At 39.5% G+C, this 23,551-nt stretch overlaps 1 protein-coding gene and 1 pseudogene across 1 annotated transcript in view; both read right to left on the bottom strand.

Annotated features, from left to right (window-relative positions):
* Positions 1-23,551, bottom strand: part of LOC126425293 (uncharacterized) — a 214,677-nt gene that overhangs the window by 19,007 nt on the left and 172,119 nt on the right. Inside the window, exon 7 of the mRNA XM_050088268.1 lies at positions 15,121-15,286. Coding sequence (XP_049944225.1) covers positions 15,121-15,286 — 166 coding nt within the window. The remainder of the gene's footprint in view (positions 1-15,120; positions 15,287-23,551) is intronic.
* On the bottom strand, positions 12,405-12,522 carry LOC126425363 (5S ribosomal RNA; annotated as a pseudogene).

Below are 23,551 nucleotides of genomic sequence, written 5' to 3'. Positions count from 1 at the left end.
TCTTTTGTTTCCTTTACTGCTTGCTCAATATACAGATTGAAAAACATCGGGGAGAGGCTACAACCCTGTCTTACTCCCTTCCCAACCACTGCTTCCCTTTCATGTCCCTCGACTCTTATAACTGCCATCTGGTTTCTGTACAAATTGTAAATAGCCTTTCGCTCCCTGTATTTTACCCCTGCCACCTTTAGAATTTGAAAGAGAGTATTCCAGTCAACATTGTCAAAAGCTTTCTCTAAGTCTACAAATGCTAGAAATGTAGGTTTGCCTTACCTTAATCTTTCTTCTAAGATAAGTCATAAGGTCAGTATTGCCTCACGTGTTCCTGTGTTTCTACGGAATCCAAACTGATCTTCCCCGAGGTTGGCTTCTACTAGTTTTTCTATTCGTCTGTAAAGAATTCGTGTTACTATTTTGCAGTTGTGACTTATTAAACTGATAGTTCGGTAATTTTCACATCTGTCAACACTTGCTTTCTTTGGGATTGGAATTATTATATTCTTCCTGAAGTCTGAGGGTATTTCGCCTGTTTCATACATCTTGCTCACCAGATGGTAGAGTTTCGTCAGGACTGGCTCTCCCACGGCTGTCAGTAGTTCCAATGGAATATTGTCTACTCCGGGGGCCTTGTTTCGACTCAGGTCTTTCAGTGCTCTGTCAAACTCTTCACGCAGCATCATATCTCCCATTTCATCTTCGTCTACATCCTCTTCCATTTCCATAATATTGTCCTCAAGTACATCGCCCTTGTATAGACCCTCTATATACTCCTTCCACCTTTCTGCTTTCCCTTCTTTGCTTAGAACTGGGTTTCCGTCTGAGCTCTTGATATTCATACAAGTGGGTCTCTTTTCTCCAAAGGTCTCTCTAATTTTCCTGTAGGTGGTATCTATCTTACCCCTAGTGAGATAGGCTTCTACATCCTTACATTTGTCCTCTAGCCATCCCTGCTTAGCCATTTTGCACTTCCTGTCGATCTCATTTTTGAGACGTTTGTATTCCTTTTTGTCTGCTTCACTTACTGCATTTTTATATTTTCTCCTTTCATCAATGAAATTCAGTATTTCTTCTGTTACCCAAGGATTTCTACTAGCCCTCATCTTTTTACCTACTTGATCCTCTGCTGCCTTCACTACTTCATCCCTCAAAGCTACCCATTCTGCTTCTACTGTATTTCTTTGCCCCATTCCTGTCAATTGCTCCCTTATGCTCTCCCTGAATCTCTGTACAACCTCTGGTTCTTTTAGTTTATCCAGGTCCCATCTCCTTAAATTCCCACCTTTTTGCAGTTTCTTCAGTTTTAACCTACAGGTCATAACCAATAGATTGTGGTCAGAGTCCACATCTGCCCCTGGAAATGTCTTACAATTTAAAACCTGGTTCCTAAATCTCTGTCTTACCATTATATAATCTATCTGATACCTTTTAGTATCTCCAGGGTTCTTCCATGTATACAACCTTCTTTCATGATTCTTAAACCAAGTGTTAGTTATGATTATGTTGTGCTCTGTGCAAAATTCTACCAGGCGGCTTCTTCTTTCATTTCTTAGCCCCAATCCATATTCACCTACTATGTTTCCTTCTCTCCCTTTTCCTACACTCGAATTCCAGTCACCCATGACTATTAAATTTTCGTCTCCCTTCACAATCTGAATAATTTCTTTTATTTCATCATATATTTCTTCAATTTCTTCGTCATCTGCAGAGCTAGTTGGCATATAAACTTGTACTACTGTAATAGGTGTGGGCTTCGTATCTATCTTGGCCACAATAATGCGTTCACTATGCTGTTTGTAGTAGCTTACCCGCATTCCTATTTTCCTGTTCATTATTAAACCTACTCCTGCATTACCCCTATTTGATTTTGTGTTTGTAACCCTGTAGTCACCTGACCAGTAGTCTTGTTCCTCCCGCCACCGAACTTCACTAATTCCCACTATATCTAACTTCAACCTATCCATTTCCCTTTTTAAATTTTCTAACCTACCTGCCTGATTAAGGGATCTGACATTCCACGCTCCGATCCGTAGAACGCCAGTTTTCTTTCTCCTGATAACGACATCCTCTTGAGTAGTTCCCGCCCGGAGATCCGAATGAGGGACTATTTTACCTCCGGAATATTTTACCCAAGAGGACGCCATCATCATGTAATCATACAGTAAAGCTGCATGCCCTCGGGAAAAATTACGGCTGTAGTTTCCCCTTGCTTTCATCCGTTCGCAGTACCAGCACAGCAAGGCCATTTTGGTTATTGTTACAAGGCCAGATCAGTCAATCATCCAGACTGTTGCCCTTGCAACTACTGAAAAGGCTGCTGCCCCTCTTCAGGAACCACACGTTTGTCTGGCCTCTCAACAGATACCCCTCCGTTGTGGTTGCACCTACGGTACGGCTATCTGTATCGCTGAGGCACGCAAGCCTCCCCACCAACGGCAAGGTCCATGGTTCATGGGGGGGGCTCCACTATATGGCGAGTAGCAACTATCCTTTTCAGAATATTGTTACATCCCATCCTGGATTTTCCATTGTTTGATTATTGAATGAGAGATATTGTTAAGAAGAGGTCACCACCATACTCGCTGACGATGGTCATCCTGGGGAATGCAGAACTGTGGCTCATCAATTAACACAATGTGATGCCACACATCAGCAGACCATGCATCCTTGTCACCACACACATCCAAATAGTCATTGGTGTTTTGTTGTTAGTCGCAGCCCACATGTGGGATGTTAATTCTCTAGTCTGGCTGCTGCTAGTCTACAGCCAATGTGCAAGGTGACACAGACTGTTACAGGGAGTCTATTATTTGCTCTCTGATGGCAGGTGCAGATGCCAAGGGTCCCAATGTGCTTCGTGCACAGTATGGCAATCCTCCCTTGTGATGGTCAGATGTAGTCAACTGGAACCTGATGAAGAGTATGATCATCCTCATGTTCCCATACAGTCTGACATCAGGCCACTGTCACATCCTAATGCCCTTAAAAATGGATATTTCACAACCTGGCCAGCTGGTCAAATGAAGACCCACAACAAAGCCCCTTTCAAGCTCTCTCATCTGCTGATAACGATGTCCCACAACACTACATGGCATCTTCATGTTCTTCACAGTAATCACTCTACATTTGATGTCGTTTACAGCCGTTATATATCCTATCGGGCCTTGCAACGACACTAAATAGGCCCACAAACAACACTAATGCACTATGGTGGGTGTTTTACCTGTCACAAAGAATGGTCTACATGTATACAAACTTACATTGACATCCAATCATGTCATCTAAGTGTTTCAATTTTTTTTATCAAGGACTGTATACATTATCCATAACATGTGAGAAGTGGCTCAATGAACACAACATTGTCAAACAAGTTTCCCTGATACACACTGAAAGACTCTTCTAAATAATTTCAGTATTAGCTTTGTTAAGACTTACAACTTTAAAACAATAATCTGAGCCAATAACCTAAAGTGATATAGGTAAATATATATGCACTTTTCCCTCCTGCAGTAGAATAAAACAGTCTTTTTAAGTTGTGTTGCACCATTATTGACACAGCAAAGTTTGCATCTTAGTTTGCTGATCTGTAGGCCATCTGCCATAAGAAAATGTCCTACACAAGCAACTTCTGATCTTCTATGCATGTTTCACAGCAAGATGTCACACGTATCGAGCAACAGTGCCTCCAAAATGTCTTGCAAATTATTTGACAAATACACAAATACCAATGTTGTGGTTGATGCTGGATGTGGAAATACCAACACTATTCTAGAACAATATAAACTCTCATCAGATATGTGGTCAGTATACCCATCCATCCCATCTTAAAGTGTGTGTTCAGCTCTGATGTGACTGGTCCATATCAAGATGTCGAAAGAAGAAATTCAAAGTTAACCTGAAGCAGCACTACATCACAACTGTCAAGATACACCCTCAACCACCCAAGTTAAAAGAGAACTGTCCATCAGTTATAGAAGACTTAGAAGAGCAGAGCAGTAGAAAAACTGCCCCAGAATGAAACTGTGGGGGAATGCCACATCACTGGCTGTTCTCCTTACTTTGCTTATTAGAACTGTGAAGGAATGTGTGCACAAAACTGATCAGCCACATGAAAACCCATTCACAGAAAGATTTTCTATTCATTCAGAAATGATTGTATAGCACTGCAAGGCCTCTACATCACTTACTTCCATGCGAGAAACTAAAATAGGTTTTCCATGGCCAGGATGTTGGTTTGCTATTCATTTTGGATTATTTCTTATCCTTGGCAATTTTTTTCTCATTAACACTAACTGACAGGACACAGTGGTTAAACTGCTGGACTTTTATTCATGAGGAGTAAGTTTGAATTTCCCATTTGGTCAAAGAGATTTTATTTTTCCACAGCTACCCCGAGTCATTTAAGGCCACTGCCAGAATGGAGCCTTTCAAAGGGACTTGGCTAATCTTCTTTCTCATTATTTACTTATCTGAACTAGTCTTGCATATCTAATGACCTCATCATTAACATAGTTCATTAACTGATTCATTTAGTTCATTCTGTGGATGTCACCATGAAGGAGAACTTTCAAGGATATGGACTATGTTGAATATACATTAACAGGTGTTGAAACTCCATTTCTATTTAACTTTCATTGCATTTCCACAAATGTGTTTAACCAAGCTGTACATAACATGTCAAAAATTGACAACCGTGCCACTTCTCCAGTCATCAAATAGTTGTTTATCTCCTATTGCTAGCTAAACTTCTACATTAATACAACAAGGTTTTTTAAGGGCAACAGTTATTTGATAACAGGTATCTTCAATTCATAAACTGAGAAACTGAATGTCTGTGGAAGGAATGATTAATAAAGAACATTTTTAAATTTCTTTGAAATTTACAGAGATTCTCAATTTCTTGTGTGTCAGGTGGGAAATTACTGAAGACCTACATACCAGGATATAGAATCCTGCACTGAACCCTTGCCAAAGAGGCAAAGAGTACATGAAGATTATTTTCTTATCTTGTATTATTATTAAGTAAGTCACAATTCAGTTACATCTTGCAGTTTTCATGCAGTTGTCTTCTGAACCAGCAGAGATACTTATGAATAACCCTGTATTCTTACCAGCCATTTCTGCTGAATCAAAACTATATTTGAATTGGGTGAAAACCTCCAAAAGCTACATTGTACAGTCACATTAATGTGACCACCTGTCAAAAGCCTGAATAACCACATTTTGTAGTGTCAGCTGTTGGGAGCCATGCAGAAAGAGAGTCAGTGAGGTTCTGGAAGATACTGACAGGGATTTGGTGCTATGCTGAATCCAGTGCCATGGCCACCTGTGCTTGGTTTCTTGGTTGAGGATCCACATAATGTAAAGCCAAACAGAGGTGGTTCCACAGAATCTCAGCTGGGCTTAAATCCAGGGAGTTTGGCCATGTCTGAGAGGATGGTAAATGCATCCTGGCGCACCCTGAACGATGCACATACACTGCAATGTGTGTGACATATTGCACTGTCCTGCTGGACAAGGATAAACAAATTGCACGTTGGAGTGGATGTAGTCCCCAGGGATGGATACATACTTGTTTTGGTCCATTGTGCCTACCAGAAAGATGAGATCACACAGATCATAGTCGCCCTCCTCCAGTCTGGACCCTTCCGATGATTGTTGCACATATTTCATACTGTACACACCAACAGCAATCTGTCCACTGTAGCATAAAACATGATTCTCATGAAAAGGCCTTGTGTACCCATTCAGTGGATATTCAGTTGCAGTAGTGACATGTTAATTCCAACTTCTGTCACCAATGAAGAGCAGTGAGTATGGGTGTATGAACCAGGTGCTTTACGCAGATGCCCATACACAGCAACTTTCACCGAACAGTCATTTAGAAGACAATGTTGGCAGTCCCTTGATTCACCTGGGCTGTCAGTTGCTCAATAGTTGCACATCTATCACCCATACAGATCTCTGCAGCCATGATTCAATACCGTCATCTATGGGTTGTGGTGAACCACAGTTGCCTCAATGCTGATTTGGGCTAGCAACATTTTGCCAAGCACAGTATACTTTAACCACAGTGGCATGCTAACAGTTTACCAACTTAGCCATTTTGGAAGTTTTAGTTTAACAGGACACAGTGGATCAAGCCAGTTCTGCTATATGAAGAATTGTCACATCAGCTAAAGATGTTTACATAAAATAGGAGGCCAAATATCAACAGACCTTTTGTGCATATCACATCTGTTCCTACAGAGAGGGGATATGAGGAAAGATACAGCCACAGTGCGTGGAACCCAGGAGAATGCTGACTATTTGCTCGGCATCTGGTATGCAGTCCATGGACCCACAAGATGCATACAAAATTGACAGGATCGTGGAATCTCTTAGCAGAAAAACAAATGATGTTCTTTGATTGTAATGTAAGAAAGTTTTGTATTATGGTTAGAGTGATGGTGCTATTGTTTGAGTTTTCATAGGAAAAGAATGTATTAGTGTCACATTAATTGACTGAATTGTAAATGTAGTTATGCAATAAACATTTGGAAACAGATCACAAAGTGAAAATACATGTTCAGCCATCATTTGATGATTTGGTATAAATTGTTAGTCAGAAGGCTTTAGGAATTTCTGCAGCAGAGAAGATACTTTGGAGGAGTCTTCATAGGTTTGGCACAGCATAGCTGCTCCACAAACTTCTACAGAGCAACTGGAATCACATACTATCCAGATTCATCAGAAAAGAGGTAATCCTTTAACAGAGCATTGTGATGCACAGTACAGGATGCAAGTGAAATCGTACCACATGTTACCAAACTAAACTGGACTAACTAACATGACCAGAATCCAAACAGATACTTATCATTTTATTTTACATTGTAAAATGCTTCCTTCATTGGCCCAAAAGCTAATGACCATGCCCTTTTGCACATCGGATAAATCATTCCATTTTCACATTATGAAAATGACTGCACAGTGTCCACTTCCCCCTGAAGCACGTTATATACCATCCACTGCTGGCGCTGCCAACTGCTGTCTCTCAGTGGTAATTGCTCATCTAATGCAGGCAATAGTCACATAAATGTCACTTGGCCATGTATTTCAATAACATGACTAGTAATGAAAATAAGCAGAACAGATCATTAATCTTGTCTTTAGGCAAACACAGAGATAACTGTATGCGCAAAATATGCTGCTCTTGGCATCAGTATTAATTCATCCTTGCACTGATTCCAGTCTAACTTGTTATCCATCTAAAATCTTACAAATTCTCCCCCCCCCCCTCCCCCCCCCCTTCCACATATATATATTCCACATGGAAAAAACATATTAAAAACGATGCTGTGACTTACCAAACGAGAAAGCGCTGGTAGATAGACACAATAAAAAACACACAAACACATACAAATTTCAAGCTTTCGCAACCCACAGTTGCTTCATCAGGAAAGAGAGGGAAAGATGACAGGATGTGGGTTTTAAGGGAGAGGGTAAGGAGTCATTCAAATCCCGGGAGCGCACACACACACACACACACACACACACACACACACACACACACACATATCCATCCGCACATACACAGACACAAGCAGCTTGTGTCTGTATATGTGTGGATGGATATGTGTGTGTGTCCGAGTGTATACCCGGTCCTTTTTTCGCCCTAAGGTAAGTCTTTCCGCTCCCGGGATTGGAATGACTCCTTACCCTCTCCCTTAAAACCCACATCCTTTTGTCTTTCCCTCTCCTTCCCCTTTCCTGATGAGGCAACAGTTTGTTGCGAAAGCTTGAATTTTGTGTGTATGTTTGTGTTCGTTTGTGTGTCTGTCGACCTGCCAGCACTTTCATTTGGTAAGTCACATCATCTTTGTTTTTAAATATATTTTTCCTACGTGGAATGTTTCCCTCTATTATAACCATATCATTAATTTGAACCCAACAATTACCTTTGTTATTGTCGCTGTTGCTTTTTGAAATCTTTCCTGTCGTCTTTTTCTCTTTATTTTCTCTTTCTGTTTTTACCAGTAGTCTCACTTTGTATTCACCTTCCCCATTTTACCGTAATCTACTATACAATTTTATCCCGCATATATATTTACATACAGTCTCCCATCCTTCATCAAAGACACCAACCATTTTCTCGAACCCCTGGAATCCTTACCCAATCTGTAACCCCCGGAAACCATCCTTGTAACCATTGATGCCACTTCCCTATACACAAATATTCCGCACGTCCAGGGCCTCACTGCGATGGAGCACTTCCTTTCACGCCGATCACCTGCCACCCTACCTAAAACCTCTTTCCTCATTACCTTAGCCAGCTTCATCCTGACCCACAACTTCTTCACTTTTGAAGGCCAGACATACCAACAATTTAAGGGAACAGCCATGGATACCAGGATGGCCCCCTCGTACGCCAACCTATTAGTGGGTCACTTAGAGAAAGCCTTCTTGGTTACCCAGGTCTGCCAACCCAAAGTTTGGTACAGATTTATTGATGACATCTTCATGATCTGGACTCACAGTGAAGAAGAACTCCAGAATTTCCTCTCCAACCTCAACTTCTTTGGTTCCATCAGATTCATGTGGTCCTACTCCAAATCCCACGCCACTTTCCTTGACGTTGACCTCCATCTGTCCAATGGCCAGCTTCACATGTCCGTCCACATCAAACCCACCAACAAGCAACAGTACCTCCATTATGACAGCCGCCACCCATTCCACATCAAACGGTTCCTTCCCTACAGCCTAGGTCTTCGTGGCAAACGAATCTGCTCCAGTCCAGAATCCCTGAACCATTATGCCAACAACCTGACAACAGCTTTCGCATCCCGCAACTACCCTCCCGACCTGGTACAGAAGCAAATAACCAGAGCCACTTCCTCATCCCCTCAAACCCAGAACTTCCCACAGAAGAACCACAAAAGTGCCCCACTTGTGACACGATACTTTCCGGGACTGGACCAGACTCTGAATGTGGCTCTCCAGCAGGGATACGACTTCCTCAAATCCTGCCCTGAAATGAGATCCATCCTTCATGAAATCCTCTCCACTCCACCAAGAGTATCTTTCCGCCGTCCACCTAACCTTCGTAACCTGTTAGTTCATCACTATGAAATCCCCAAACCACCTACCCTACCCTCTGGCTCCTACTCTTGTAACCGCCCCCAGTGTAAAACCTGTCCCATGCACCCTCCCACCACCACCTACTTTACCAACTGACCTGCCTACACTGTGACGCATTCTATGTGGGAATGACCAGCAACAAACTGTCCATTTGCATGAATGGACACAGGCAGACAGTGTTTGTTGGTAATGAGGATCACCCTGTGGCCAAACATGCCTTGGTGCACGGCCAGCACATCTTGGCACAGTGTTACACTGTCCGGGTTATCTGGATACTTCCCACTAACACCAACCTATCCGAACGCCGGAGATGGGAACTTGCTCTTCAATATATCCTCTCTTCCCGTTACCCACCAGGCCTCAATCTCCGCTAATTTCAAGTTGCCGCCACTCATACCTCACCTGTCATTCAACAACATCTTTGCCTCTGCACTTCCGCCTCGACTGACATCTCTGCCCAAACTCTTTGTCTTTAAATATGTCTGCTTGTGTCTGTATATGTGTGGATGGATATGTGTGTGTGTGCGAGTGTATACCCGTCCTTTTTTCCCCCTAAGGTAAGTCTTTCCGCTCCCGGGATTGGAATGACTCCTTACCCTCTCCCTTAAAATCCAAATCCTTTCGTCTTTCCCTCTCCATCCCTCTTTCCTGATGAGGCAACAGTTTGTTGCGAAAGCTTGAATTTTGTGTGTTTTTGTGTGTTAGTTTGTGTGTCTATCGACCTGCCAGCGCTTCGTTTGGTAAGTCACATCATCTTTGTTTTTAGATATATATATAACACTTAAGTGCTTGGCAGAGGGTTCAACAAATCATTTTCGAACTATTTCTTTGTTTTGTCATCATACTTTTGATAGCACAAGGGGAAAATGAAGACATAAATCTTTGTGAGCTCTTATTTCTCTTCTTTTATTGAGTTTGTCATTTCTCCCCATGTAGGTGAAATATATTTTTGCGTTCAGAAGAGAAAGTTATGAGGCCAGATCTTACTACAGCAAGAAATGCCTTTGTTTTAATGACTGCCACCCCAACTCACGTATCATATCCGTGATCCCATCTTCCACTTTTTGTTATAATACAAAATGAGCTCCCTTGTTTGAATTTTTTCAGTTCATCTGTCAATCCTGTACTGGCACACAGCTATGCCTTTGATTTTGACTTGTTAACGTTCTAGCAAAAAATAACTGTTCTAATTTGGATTTTCTTTCATAGCATGTTTTCATGATTTACCACTCCCTTTTACACTGCTTACCTTGTAGTATTACTTAATTGACATATCATATTCAATGAGGAACAAATTCTCAATATACTATCTGGTAAAAATCCCATACCACACAGGAATACCCAAAGAGAGGACAGACACGTGTAATGTGCGCAGGTTCATATAACTAAAGGCTGTCTGTGTCTGTTTATGATACCATCAGATAATCAGTTTCTTATCTGAAATTCTTTAAAAGGAATGTGTATGAGACTAAGCCTTGAACTGTTTCTTATGTGTTTGTTGCAGACCTTGTCAGCTGCAGTGCAGGCTCTCTAGTGAGGCTTAGTTCAAGCTCTACTGCTGTCAGCACAGGACATTATCTTTCAAAACAAAATTAAATGTTGTTTATTTAAATTATGAGTAGGAATGGACTTGATACCAAACCTTTTGATACTTTACAATTAATGTTATCCCGATGCGAGTTTAATTTTATTTCTGCAGTGCAGTTTCTCAATGTGACCAGTTGCATTTTGATACGGAGGCAGGACATCCTGTGCAAGAGGGATGTCTTTAATACTATAAAATTTTAGTTACTCAGAGTTTACACAATCAATTCAGTGGGTACATCTATGGGATATATGCAAATGGTTGTTTATCTCTTTGAAAGCAAGCTGAAAGTTACAAGGGAATCACATTTCATTGTAGGACACTTTCTCAAAATTTCTTGTAAATGTATTATTTTTTGTATTTTCACTCAATCACTTTTTTATGATGCAATCATAAACAGCTTCAGCCTTGAAAGGCCATCTTCAGATCCCCAGAGAACAGAAAAGCTTAAATTAAGACCTGAAATGAGTGCAATTATTTTCATTATACCTGGAGTACTTAAGTGCTATTACAATGCATATGTTTTGTACCTATGGGCAGCATTTGATGAACGAGTGTTTACGCATTGTCAGCTAAACATAAAATCAGACATCAGGGAATTACATACATTCTTTCCCTTCCTTAATCTTTGCACTAGGTGCATGTTATAGTTCAGTCAGTTATTCATCAAATATTAAAGTAAATACAGGTTGCTAAAACAGTAAAATCTGTTTAGGACAATGTAAAGTTTTTATAATAAAAGATCCATAGTAGCATTCTTAATGATTTATTTTTTTACTTCAGGCTGCTAGATGTTTATGCCACTGCACTTAGGCTTAGGAGAGATGACACAGAATGAATAATCAGGGCAGTTCCTTCACTGGCACTCTTCTTCCAGCTGTGAAACATTTAAGTTAGCTGCAAAGATATTAGAAAACACAGACCCAGCCCGGTACACAAATTAAAATATGCATTTTAACATGTTCTTTGTATTTTGTATCATAAATCTCCAGTTCTTATAAATGTTAAACTGTCTACGTTTTTGACATGTAAAATTTTTAGTTGTTGATCAATGCTACCAATATCATGTCCATGGTATGTTCAGACAGCATCTGATCAGGCCAAGTATGCAAGTATGCCACCATGAAATACATAGACAAAACATCAGATAACATATTAAAAATAAAATAAAATAAAATAAAAATAAAAAAAGAGTTAAAATTGCATTCAGCACAGCAGATAACATAAAAACATGAGTGTGGCACATTTTGCCATATATAAGTAATAAATATGGGAAATATGAGGTCTACAAAACATCATGCCATGATTGTGATAACTGCTACATTGTCTAGACAGGCAGGTCCTTTGACTTGAGATTCGAAGAACATACCTGCACCAGCAATAAAACAGCATTAGGTTTTCAAATGCATAAGGAGGAACATGATGATGGTAGCACTGACAAACAACTAAAAATTTTACATAATGTCAAAAAAAAAAAAAAAAAAAGTGAGACAGTTAGACTCACTCATTCCGTCTTCAGGCCACGAGTGGCCTACCGGGACCATACGACCGCCGTGTCATCCTCAGTGGAGGATGAGGATAGGAGGGACGTTGGGTCAGCACACTGCTCTCCCGGTCGTAATGATGGTATTCTTGACCGAAGCCACAACTTTTTGGTCGAGTAGCTACTCAATTGGCATCACGAGGCTGACTGCACCCCAAAAAATGGCAACAGCGCATGGCGACCTGGACGGTCACCCAACCAAGCACTGACCACGCCCGACAGTGCTTAACTTTGGTGATCTCATGGGAACCGGTGTATCCACTGCGGCAAGGCTGTTGCCTGGACAGTTAGACAGTGTAGAAAATCTGGAGATTTATGGCATGAAACACAAAGTATCAGATAGACCCCACAATGAACAAAATAAGTTTGCAACTAATGTATACTTCAATATTTATGACTTGGCTGAGTTAGATGCTGCTTCCTGTATACACGCTCCAGCTGACCAGAGGCCACCTTGTGAATGAGTGCAGCACTGTACAATCTGGGCAACATCTGCATTTCCCAATATCTACCCAGCTAATGCATACAGCTTGAAGCTAGAAGAAGAGAGCCAGCAAGCTGCACTACGCTGTTGTAGTGTAAACATCTAACAGCCTGAAGTGCAGTGCCTAAAGACACTGAAAAATATACCATAAAGATTGATACTCTGTCTTTTATTGTAAAGGGCTCAATTTGTTCTAAATAGATTTTATTGTTGTAATGACCTGTGTTTATTTTCGTATTTGATGAGTAACTGACTGAACTATTATTTCAATAAATGTCTTGTTTTATGGTTTTTATATGTGTTGTCTTATTAAGGATTTGTGCATCTTGTGGAATGAGTAGGGATGGAGAAGTACCCTTGGCTGTATATGCAGAACTTATTGATTTCTGATTTTATGCTTAATTGACAATGCATGAACACTTACCTATTAAATGCTGTCCACAAGTATGACCCACACACATTGTAATAGCAGTTTAGTAAGCTCAGAAGTAAATCTACTGAAAATAATTACACTTATTTCAGGTCTTAATTTAAGCTTTTCTGTTCTCTGTTGTAGCACCTGAATATGGCCTTTAAAGGTCAAAACTGGTTATGATTGTATAAAAAACGTGATTGAGTCAAAAAAATGATATAATAAATCAGTCACCATCCCCGCAAATAGGGTGTCATTTTTTCCAATTTTTCAAGAAGAATGGAAATAGTAAACAGTGTTTGCAGTTAGAGATAATTTACTTTCTTGCATTTTTAAGATGGTGTAAATGGTGCATTTTCTTCTTGTCTATCAGGGAATATGAGAGGGTACCAAAAAACAGAATAACATTGCCATAGGCAGAGTTTGTGTAGTATTCATTTCTGTGACTAGGTGCTCATAGTGCAACTCATTGCCAGTTCAGCGCTACCTGTGTTGTTGATGTGGCTTGTTCTGTTCCTCTGCAGTGATTGTTTTTGTTCATGCTGTTTTGTTCATGTTTCATTTTTTATGATGGCAAGTTTCAGTGAAAAATGGTTCAGTGAATTTAATGGAAGATTTGGGAATGAAAAGAGTTGATGCCAAGTTTGTTCCTTGGGTTCTGACTGACAATCGAAAGGAACATCGAGTTGAAACATGTCGTGTTTTGAAACAACAGCTTGAAACTGATCCAGATTTTCTGTCAAAGATCATTACTATTGATGAATCATCGTGCTATGGTTATGACCAATAAACAAAACAACAGTCAAACCAATGGAAGGCAACATCATCACTCTGTCCAAAAAAACTTCAAGTCAAATCAAACATCAAAACATTGCTGATTTGCTTTTCTGATGCCAAGGATGAGGTTCATTTAGAGTTTGTTCCCCAGGTCAGACCATCAGTCACATTTTTTATTTGGAAGTTTTGAGAAAATTGCAGAACAGTGTTCATAAAAAAAGACCAGATTTGTGGCAGACAGGAGACTGGTTTTTCCACCACGACAATGCACCTACACACACAGCCATATCTGTCAGACAGTTTTTGGCTAAAAACAGCATGGTTCCACTGCACAATGCGCCTTATTCACAAGACCTGTTTCTGTGTGACTTTCTTATTTCCGCGCATGAAAAAGGGCATGGGTGAACACTGATTTGACAACACTGAAGAAGTTAGGAAGAAAATGAGGGAGTGGTTGTCAGCCATTTCTAAAGATGTCTACAAAAAATGTTTTGAACATTGGAAGAACAAGTGGGACAAATTCGTTAATTTTAATGGAGAGGATTTTGAGGGGGATAAAGTTGTTTTGCAAACATTTTGAAAATACAGAGCTTTTAAAAAATAATTTTGCTTTCTTTGGGTACCCTTTCATATTTGCCAAATCACTGACTAATTATTATTTTAAAATTCTGCAAAAAACACCATCATATTCAGAGGTATTTCTGTTTACATTTAATTATAAATTTATACGCAGGAAAGGAAGTTTTGGCAGTACAAATTATTTAAAAGTAAAGAAAACCATTCATCAAGTAGCAGAAGTGTCGCGTTGTCAACAGATCCAAAAAAATAAAAGGGACAATGAAAACTTTGCTAGCTCATCAAAGGATGTGCTAGAAAAGTTTAGAGTCTCTTTATTGTGTGTGTCTTTTGATAACTCACCTCAACACTTTTTCATTGGGTAGTTAACATTGAGTAGTTTAATTTTAAACATATTCAATTGTTATCTTCTATTCTTCTTTTCACCATTTAGAAATGACAGTTCCATTCAACAATAATTAATACATTAGGATTGAAATCATCTATCTTGACATGCATGTCAAAGCAAAATGAAAATATCAGAGCTACTAAAAATGTAAAATCAATAACAGCAACTCCAACACACTTCAATAACAAAATTCAAGAATTGTACAAGAGTAAAGAAGGTGGTGGGAAATCCTTCGACTTACCCAGCAATGGATTCAAGGTATGAAGTCATATTAGGTCCTGTTGTGCCATGTGCAATACATGAATTACACTCATAAATGGGTATTAAATAACGCTGTTGACAAGAGCTCCGGTCCTGTATAGTTTTTCCACATTTTATACATTTTATTGGGAAACCACACTCAAATGCTGAAAAGGACATACAAAGTACTTTAGAAAAACATACCAACAAGCACATATATTGGATAAGTTATTTGTTCTTAATCACTGTTGATTCATGTAATGTAATGATACCACATACTTATTATTTAATCAGTGAAAGATTTTCAGTGAATTAAAGTGTTTTACTGAAATTTAAGTTGCTGGCAAACAATACAGACAGTTACTTTTAATGGTATCTTGTTAGGAAATATATTTTCCTGTGTGCAGACGGGCTGATGATTCCACCTTTACACAATATTTCAATATTTCCACACCTGTCATAGTCATCCTCATATTGTAATTGCATAACCACATAAAAATATCTAGCCATATTGTCAAAATATTCTGCATAACAAACAAAGTTGTCATCATATCTGAAAACCTAAAAACAAGGAAGTAAATCTTGGTTTAGATATTTTCAGTATCAGCCGTTTTGCTTCTAGACAAATTATTTTTAAAATGGACGCCAAGTACAACTGAGACATCATTTGTCTATAAGTGGAAACAGTAATAGTATATATTTATGCATTTTATGCACAACTTTTTCACATGCAGCACAGCAAGAACAAACAACTTGTTCACATCTGCTAAAGTCTTTTTTATCTTTTTTTAACAGTATTAACTTTTATCCTAGTCATATCCATTTCATTTCATTTCAGCAGTTTGTTTGTTGTCTGGCTGATTCAATCACATCTATTCTCAAATGCTATATGTATTCATATTCTGTATTAGAGAAGGAAAGTTGCTACTCACCATATAGCGGAGATGCTGAGTTACAGATACGCAAAACAAAAAATTCTCACAATAATATATTTCAGCCATTTAAGTCTTTGTCTTTGTCTTTGTGGTTTCAGTTGCCTGAGACTGCAGTCATGTGTGTGTGTGTGTGTGTGTGTGTGTGTGTGTGTGTGTGTGTGTGTGTGTGTGTGCGCTTTTTGTTGTGTCCTTCTGCGACTCGGCATCTCTGCTATATGACGAGTAGCAACTTTCCCACTCTAATATTGTTACATTCCTTCCTGGATTTTCCATTGTTAAAATTCTGTATTGTGTTTCATTGCTTTTATTTTACATTGCATTCAATGTGCTGCAGCTGTTCAGGCATGATGTCCTTAGGTTAGTTAGGTTTAAGTAGTTCTAAGTTCTAGGGGACTGATGACCATAGATGTTAAGTGCTCAGAGCCATTTGAACCATTTTTGTTCAAGCATGATAGTAATAGTTGTCATTCTCTTGGCTCTTAACGTGCCACAGATGCCAAATGAGATGTTATTTTTATCCCAATGATGACAGCCTAGTTACCTACTGCAATTCATAACTATTGATAGAAGGAGCTGTCATTACCTCTAATTTTTGTATTGCTGACCACCAATTTCAAACTGTGGCTAATTATTTTCAGTGAACATATGATATACTGTACTCCTATGTATACAAAAACTTATTTCTTGGTTTGTGTTTCTTACTTGAAAAGTTCTCTTAAGTTTGGATTTATGTTTTCGTTTTCTGCTATTCCTTACATGCTGGAGGCGATGAGCAGCAGACAGACACACTGAAAATTGCATTTAAACGTAGACTAAATTATTAAAGGTCTCCTTCACACACACACACACACACACACACACACACACACACACACACACACACACACACACACACACATACAGGACCAATGTCATCTCTGCACAATGAAGCCCAAATTCAGTTAGCAGCATTCTCAGCTGGAGTGGGTAGTAAGGGTAAAGAAAAGGCCCAGGTTGCAGAGTGGGAGAGTAACAGGCTATGGGATGGGGAAAATGCTGTAGTTCTTCCTGTGAGAGTGTGCAGGAATATGGCAGGGACAAGGAGGTAGGTCACTAGATGCAGCACTACGAAGGTGTTCCGGCTGTGGCAGGGAGATGGGGGGAGGGAAAAGAGCCTTACAGGTGTGCTGAGAGGCTGAAGTGGGAGCAGGGAAGGGAATAGAGGCAGGTGGAGGGCCGGTACTAGCAAGTGTTGAGACCACAAGGGTTAAAGGAACAGATGATAAGTTGTAGGGAGAGCTCCCATCTGTACAATTCAGAAAGGCTGTTATTGCTGGGAATGGAAAGCACATGGGATGTGATCTAAGTGATCCAGCTGCCATCGGTAATTATGTGACCCATTAACTCTGAAAATCTTCTTTTTTTACAGAAGAGAGGAAATATGCCATCCATTCCACAGACAAAAATTTGTTCTCATACAGCCTAGCCACCGAAGGATAATGTATCTGTAGTGACAAGAGCTCTCTTGTCCATTATGCTGAAGGCCTCACAAATGCCTTTACAGGCAGGCAGTACCACCCAGATCCTGTCCACAAACAGATTTCCCATACCACACCCTCACACACCCCTAGTCTTCCTACTACCCCAAAAAATCATAGGAGCACCCCCGTCATCACCCAATACCACCTTGTACTGGAACAACTGAACCATATCCTTTGCTAAGGTATCTATCATCATGCCCTGAAATGAGAGACATCCTACCCAAGATCCTTCACACCCCTTCTAAAGTAGTGTTCTGTCACCCACCCAATATACACAACATCCTAGCCCATCTCTATGCTACTCGCACTCCTGACCCCTTGCCATAGCAGACCAAGCTGCAAGACCAGCCAAACCCACCCAGCCAGCACCTAGTACTCTAGCCTTGTGACCGGCTTGTCCTGTCCCATCAGAGGCAGGGCCATACCAACACTGCTGCATAGCTCTTTATGTTGGTATGACCATCCAACAACTGTCCATCAAGATGAAAGGTGACCATCAAAGTATAACCAAGATCAAAGTTGAACACCCTGTGGCACAAATTGCAGCTGTGCACATCATGCACAATTTCAATGGCTGTTCCACAACTCGCACATCTGGATCCTTCCATCCACCACCAGCTGCTCCGAACTAAGGGAGTTATCCTTACAACACATCAACTGCTCCCATAAGCATCCTGACCTCAATCTCAGGTAATCCACTATTCCTGCACACTCCATCCAACAGTTTCCCCCTCCTCCATTCTGTAACCCCTCCTGACTTATTTAGCGTATGCCACTACCCACTGGCTCCTACAATCATACATCATGTTTTGAGCCCATATACCTGCCACCCCTCTGTCCTGCATTCCTAGCTAGAAAACTGGCTGTCTCCCTCTGAGCCACTAAACACCCACCTCCGATCCCTTTCCCTGCCATTTCCCTCCCTAGCCACCCCATCTGATACTACTCGCACCACAACTACTCCACCTGCCAAAATACCAGCACAGGCACTGTTAGTTCAACTAGCTCTATGCAGGGACATAGGTGTGTGTGTGTGTGTGTGTGTGTGTGTGTGTGTGTGTGTGTGTGTGTGTGTGTGTGTGTTTTTCAATTAAGGGGACACAACGTGAGTTACCAAGTATATCTTAAATAAAAATTTAATATTCTGAAAATAATTTACAAGAGTACTAGGTTAAAAGAATGGTTTGGTGTTTTAGTTACAAAAATTCTGAATCATAAACAGAATACAAAAGAAAAAAATTGAATATGTGCAATTTCACTATGTTTCAAACTTAAATAATTTGCTTGTGTATCCAGTTCTTAATTCTAAAGTTCATACACTTATTTCATCATTACAAAATTAGTAGAAATAATAGGTATAGATTTGCAGTAACTCCTCTTCTGCTGAATGATATATTTATTTTTTTATATTGTTTTGAATTTTATGGATGTTAAACAGCATTACTGTAAAACTTCCCAGCAGGTTAAAACTGTGTGTCAGACCAAGACTCAAACCTCGGGCCTCTGCCTTTCACAGGCACGTGCTCTAACTGACCGAGTTACCCAAGCAAGACTCGCGACCCTGCCTCACAGTTTTACTTCCGCCAGAACTTCTGTCTGGAAGTAGGAGATGAGGTACTGGTGAAAGTAAAGTTGCGAAGATGGCTCATGGGCCATGCTTGGATAGCTAAATCAGCAGAGCACTTGCCCGTGAAAGGCAAAGGTTCTGAGTTCGTGTGTCAATTCAACACACAATTTTAATCTGCCAGGAAGTTTCAGATCAGTGCATACTCTGCCGCAGAGTGAAAATTTATCCTCGAAAATACCCCAGGCTGTGGCTAAGTCATGTCTCCAATATAGCCTCACTTCCAGAAGTACTAATCTTACAAGATTTGTGGGAGAGTTTCTGTGAAGTCTGGAAGATAAGAGGCAAGGTACTGGTAGAACTAAAGCTGGAGACCACCAAGTCAGGCTCGCATTCGGGAGGACGACGGTTCAATCCCGCATCCGGCCATCCTGATTTAGGTTTTCCGTGATTTCCCTCAATCGCTCCAGGCAAATGCCGGGATGGTTCCTTTCAAAGGGCACGGCCGACTTCCTTCCCCGTCCTTCCTTAATCTGATGAGACCGATGACCTCACTGTCTGGTCTCCTTCCCCAAAACCAACCAACCAACCAACCAAGTCAGGCGTTGTGCTTGGGTAGCTCGACAGTAGAACCTTGCCCATGAAAGGCAAATGTCCTTAGTTTGAGTCTTGGTCTGCCACACAATTTTAATCTGCCAGAAAGCGTACACTCCACTATAGAGTGAAACTTTCATTTTTGGAAGCATTTCTATATTTAATCTTTAAAGCCTGCTAGTATGTTATGTAACCCAAAGATTTGGCCAGGAGATTTAAGAGGTTATAAGAGTGACAGAAGATAACATTACACTCCGTGGGGCAAATATTAGGGAGAGAGGATGTTAATGCAATGTTCAACTTAAGAAAGTCATACCTGTAGTGGAGTAATGTCTTAAGGCATTCAAGGCCTAGGTGGTTCAGGGTGACAAGAAGGGTGCCTTCTGAGTATTTTGGAAGTGGGAACTGCATTAGTCAGAGGCTGAAGCAGGATATTGTTTTTGAGATTGTTTGTGAGCCAGATCTGTGGAATAGCTATGGGAAGAAAGCCTTGTGGAGGTTGTTGGTGGTGATGGTTTCATTGGTGGAATAGATATGGTATCATGAATGCTTAGGCTGTAGGAAAGGGAGGATTCGATGTGGATAATGTAACAGCTGTCAAAAATGTAGTGCAACAGATCAAAAAAATCTATGAAATGGAAATCATAGCAAACGCTGTGAACATTAAATGATTGTTCTAAAATATGCAACTATAGTGTTCACAAAGTGTAATGTTACAGTAAGAGTACAATAAATCCCTACAGGAATAATGAACACCGATACTTAATTACACAGTTTTATTTTTAATCAACAGCAAAAAGGAACTAGGAAGCAGGATGAAGGATAGGCAGATAAGTCACAACTCAGTCCAACGTAGGTCTACCACATTCATGAAATTAATGTTTAATATTTGTAGTTCTGTTATTTGAAGAAGTCAGCACTGGACAACAACTATAGATGTGACTAACACAGATCCCAGCAAAATAAAACATAAGTCCTTTGACAGTACCAGTAACTCTGAATGCCCTACAGTGCGTACGGCGAGAGAAGAGCTCTGACAGTTAACGTGGCTTGGTGCCCGTGCTTCGTGCAGCCACGACATCCAATCAGATGATGAGCTTTTGTTTACATTACGGTGGCCTAGTGTTGCCGTAGTGCTGGATGACCGCTGCTGGCTCGCTGCCCGTCTGTGTCGAATACTGGCAACTGTGTTGCCAGCTGTCAGAGCTCTTCTCTCGACAGGTATAGCTCCATCAAATGTGGATATCCTGTAAGTGTTGTAATGGGTGATGGTTATCTTCTAGTTGACGGTTGTTCTCTTGTGAGAGTGTGGAGGAAATCTGCTGACCTGAAGAAAATTATTTTTTTGTGTTGCATAGTGAATAGCTACCAAAATAAACAAATACCCTCTGGTGTATTCCCAGACTAGCATGAACATTAATAGCAGTGACACAACAAGGTGGATTCTTCCCATCTGTTATGTTTTTCTATTCCCATAATCAACCACATCCCCACATTTTTTTCCTTCATTAAATTTTACCTTATTTTGGATACATTTACCTATTGGCTTGTAACACTTACTTTAAAATCCCAAGTTATTATTTAGACTATATTTCACTTGAATATATTATTCAAATTCCTATTTTGAGTGTACTGGTTCCACTGATATTAGTTCAGCAGGTTGAATAGAAGTTGCAGTTAATTAAAGTTAACACCATAGTACTATATGCGAAAACCTTTGTGAGGTGATCAGTGTAATTCCATATAATGATCCACACCAACACAAAGCTATGCATTCTGGCTTTCATGCAAAACTCTTCAAATTATCAGAAACTAATTAATTTCTGAAATAATTCAACTTGATGATCAGAGCCACTGTCATTTATCGTTGAAGATTTTGTCATAACAATTGTTAAATTCCAAACTTTGACTATATACTTTTGTTACTTTAATTTTTCTATACAAGGTTATGTATGGCATTCATTGATTAACACACCAATTAATAATTTCATTTAATTTATTATAATTTGAAAATGGTGCTTATACATGTAAAAAAGGGAACTCATACTGCATAAGGAGAATAGTGTCCATGTAATTTCCTAAATTTCTAAACCGCAGTATTTTCTACAAGACAGCATCACATTAGATCTTAAAGTTCATCCAAAACAGTAAACTTCAGCCCAGCTGATTTTCAAAGTATAATATAATTTACAAAATAACAGTTTACTCTTACACCGATCTATAAGTACTCAGACACCACCAAAATTGACAGTCTGCCATCTGAAAGCTCATGAGTAAAACCTAATACAGGTGCATACTTCCTGTGTTGATTCATGCCACAACTGTGCATTTTCTTTATGTGAAAAAATGCACACTGACATTCATAAAACTTGATAACTTTTAATATTTTAGGGCTTTAGAGTGATTACAGTACTTCACATTAAGGAATATTTTAACTGAACTGTCATGACAGATGAGAAGTGTGGAACATCATTGCCATCAAAACTAGAGTTTGTTGGATCAGTGAAATTCATTATGGACTGGCTTAACTGTGCTACTAAAGTGTGAACCTCTTCAATAAATTACTACAGAATAGTGTTAAGTGTGCACTGCAGCTTTTTCAAGTATACATAAACATAGCACAATTTACTTCAGTAGAGTTAGGTGTAGGTGTTGTGTCTGGTTCAATACACTTCCCTAACTTTTGTAGTAGAGAAACTGGTCACCATATTTAATTATTGAACTTAGAGAAGAATATACATGTGCATTAGCACAAACTAAATGGAGGTGTTGTGTAAATCTTTGAGAAAATGCTATCTCACACTGTAAAAAGTGAGGTCTGATGAAAGCTTTTTCCCAACTAGTGAGTATCTGAAACCAACTAAATTCTGGACAGATTTGGTCTTGTTCCCATTTATGATGCAATCTGAAGATTAGTTTACAAACATTCAACAGCAAATCCACTTAAACAAAAATACATAATTTAATTTTAACACATTATTTCAACTGCAGATAAAATTTATGTCACCATTTACTTTTTTATATTTCTTATATCAATATGTAATTAACTGAGGTTTCGACATAACAAGAAGTGTTCAGTTTTAATATGTGCAAATGTTTTCACATTTGTTATCAGCTGTTATTACTAAAAATCTTCAAATAAATACATGTCCTCAAGAACTGGTCAGGGAATTAAATTTTATGATGAATAATCTAAAAATGATAATCACACTAACATAGCGCTGACTCACTGAAAGTTCTAGAAGCTTTGGGATAATGCAGTTTGTCATATTACTACTGTTTGCAGATGCTAAATGTGTCTATTTTTGACGTGGATTAAATTAATTCCCATAAAGCTCTTTCCAGTATGTGTGGCATACAGAAAGCGAAAAGCATTCTGTGTTTTATATGTTCAAATTTTCATGTGGCAATGTGAAACTGTGTGGAATAATAAATAAACCACACTTTTCTGACATAATAACTATTAACTCCATGCCATGTCATTTAACATCCGGGACCTCAAGTGTGATGTTTTATATTTGTCTCTGGCTACTAACTTCATCTTAAAGAGCTAAGTGAACTTTTTTACATTTATCTGATGTCACCTTCCTTGCACTTAAATATACATTGCTTGCTAAAAAGTAAATGATTTTATGTGACGTCAATGTGAATTATAAACACAAATTTGTTATTGCCTTAAGCAAGTCAAGGGTGTCATAACACTCATTTAGACTTTCAGTTTTGAGGTGATTGAGATTGGTGGTACTGAGGAAAGACTACAAGAACCACATCAGTAAAGCTACATTGTCTACAAAAAAGGTGTGGCTTATACAGCTGGGG

Source organism: Schistocerca serialis, chromosome 10 (assembly GCF_023864345.2).
Source record: "Schistocerca serialis cubense isolate TAMUIC-IGC-003099 chromosome 10, iqSchSeri2.2, whole genome shotgun sequence".
Lineage (NCBI taxonomy): Eukaryota > Metazoa > Arthropoda > Insecta > Orthoptera > Acrididae > Schistocerca > Schistocerca serialis.
Note: the sequence above shows the minus strand (reverse complement) of the source record. Positions and strands in the feature narration are given on the sequence as shown.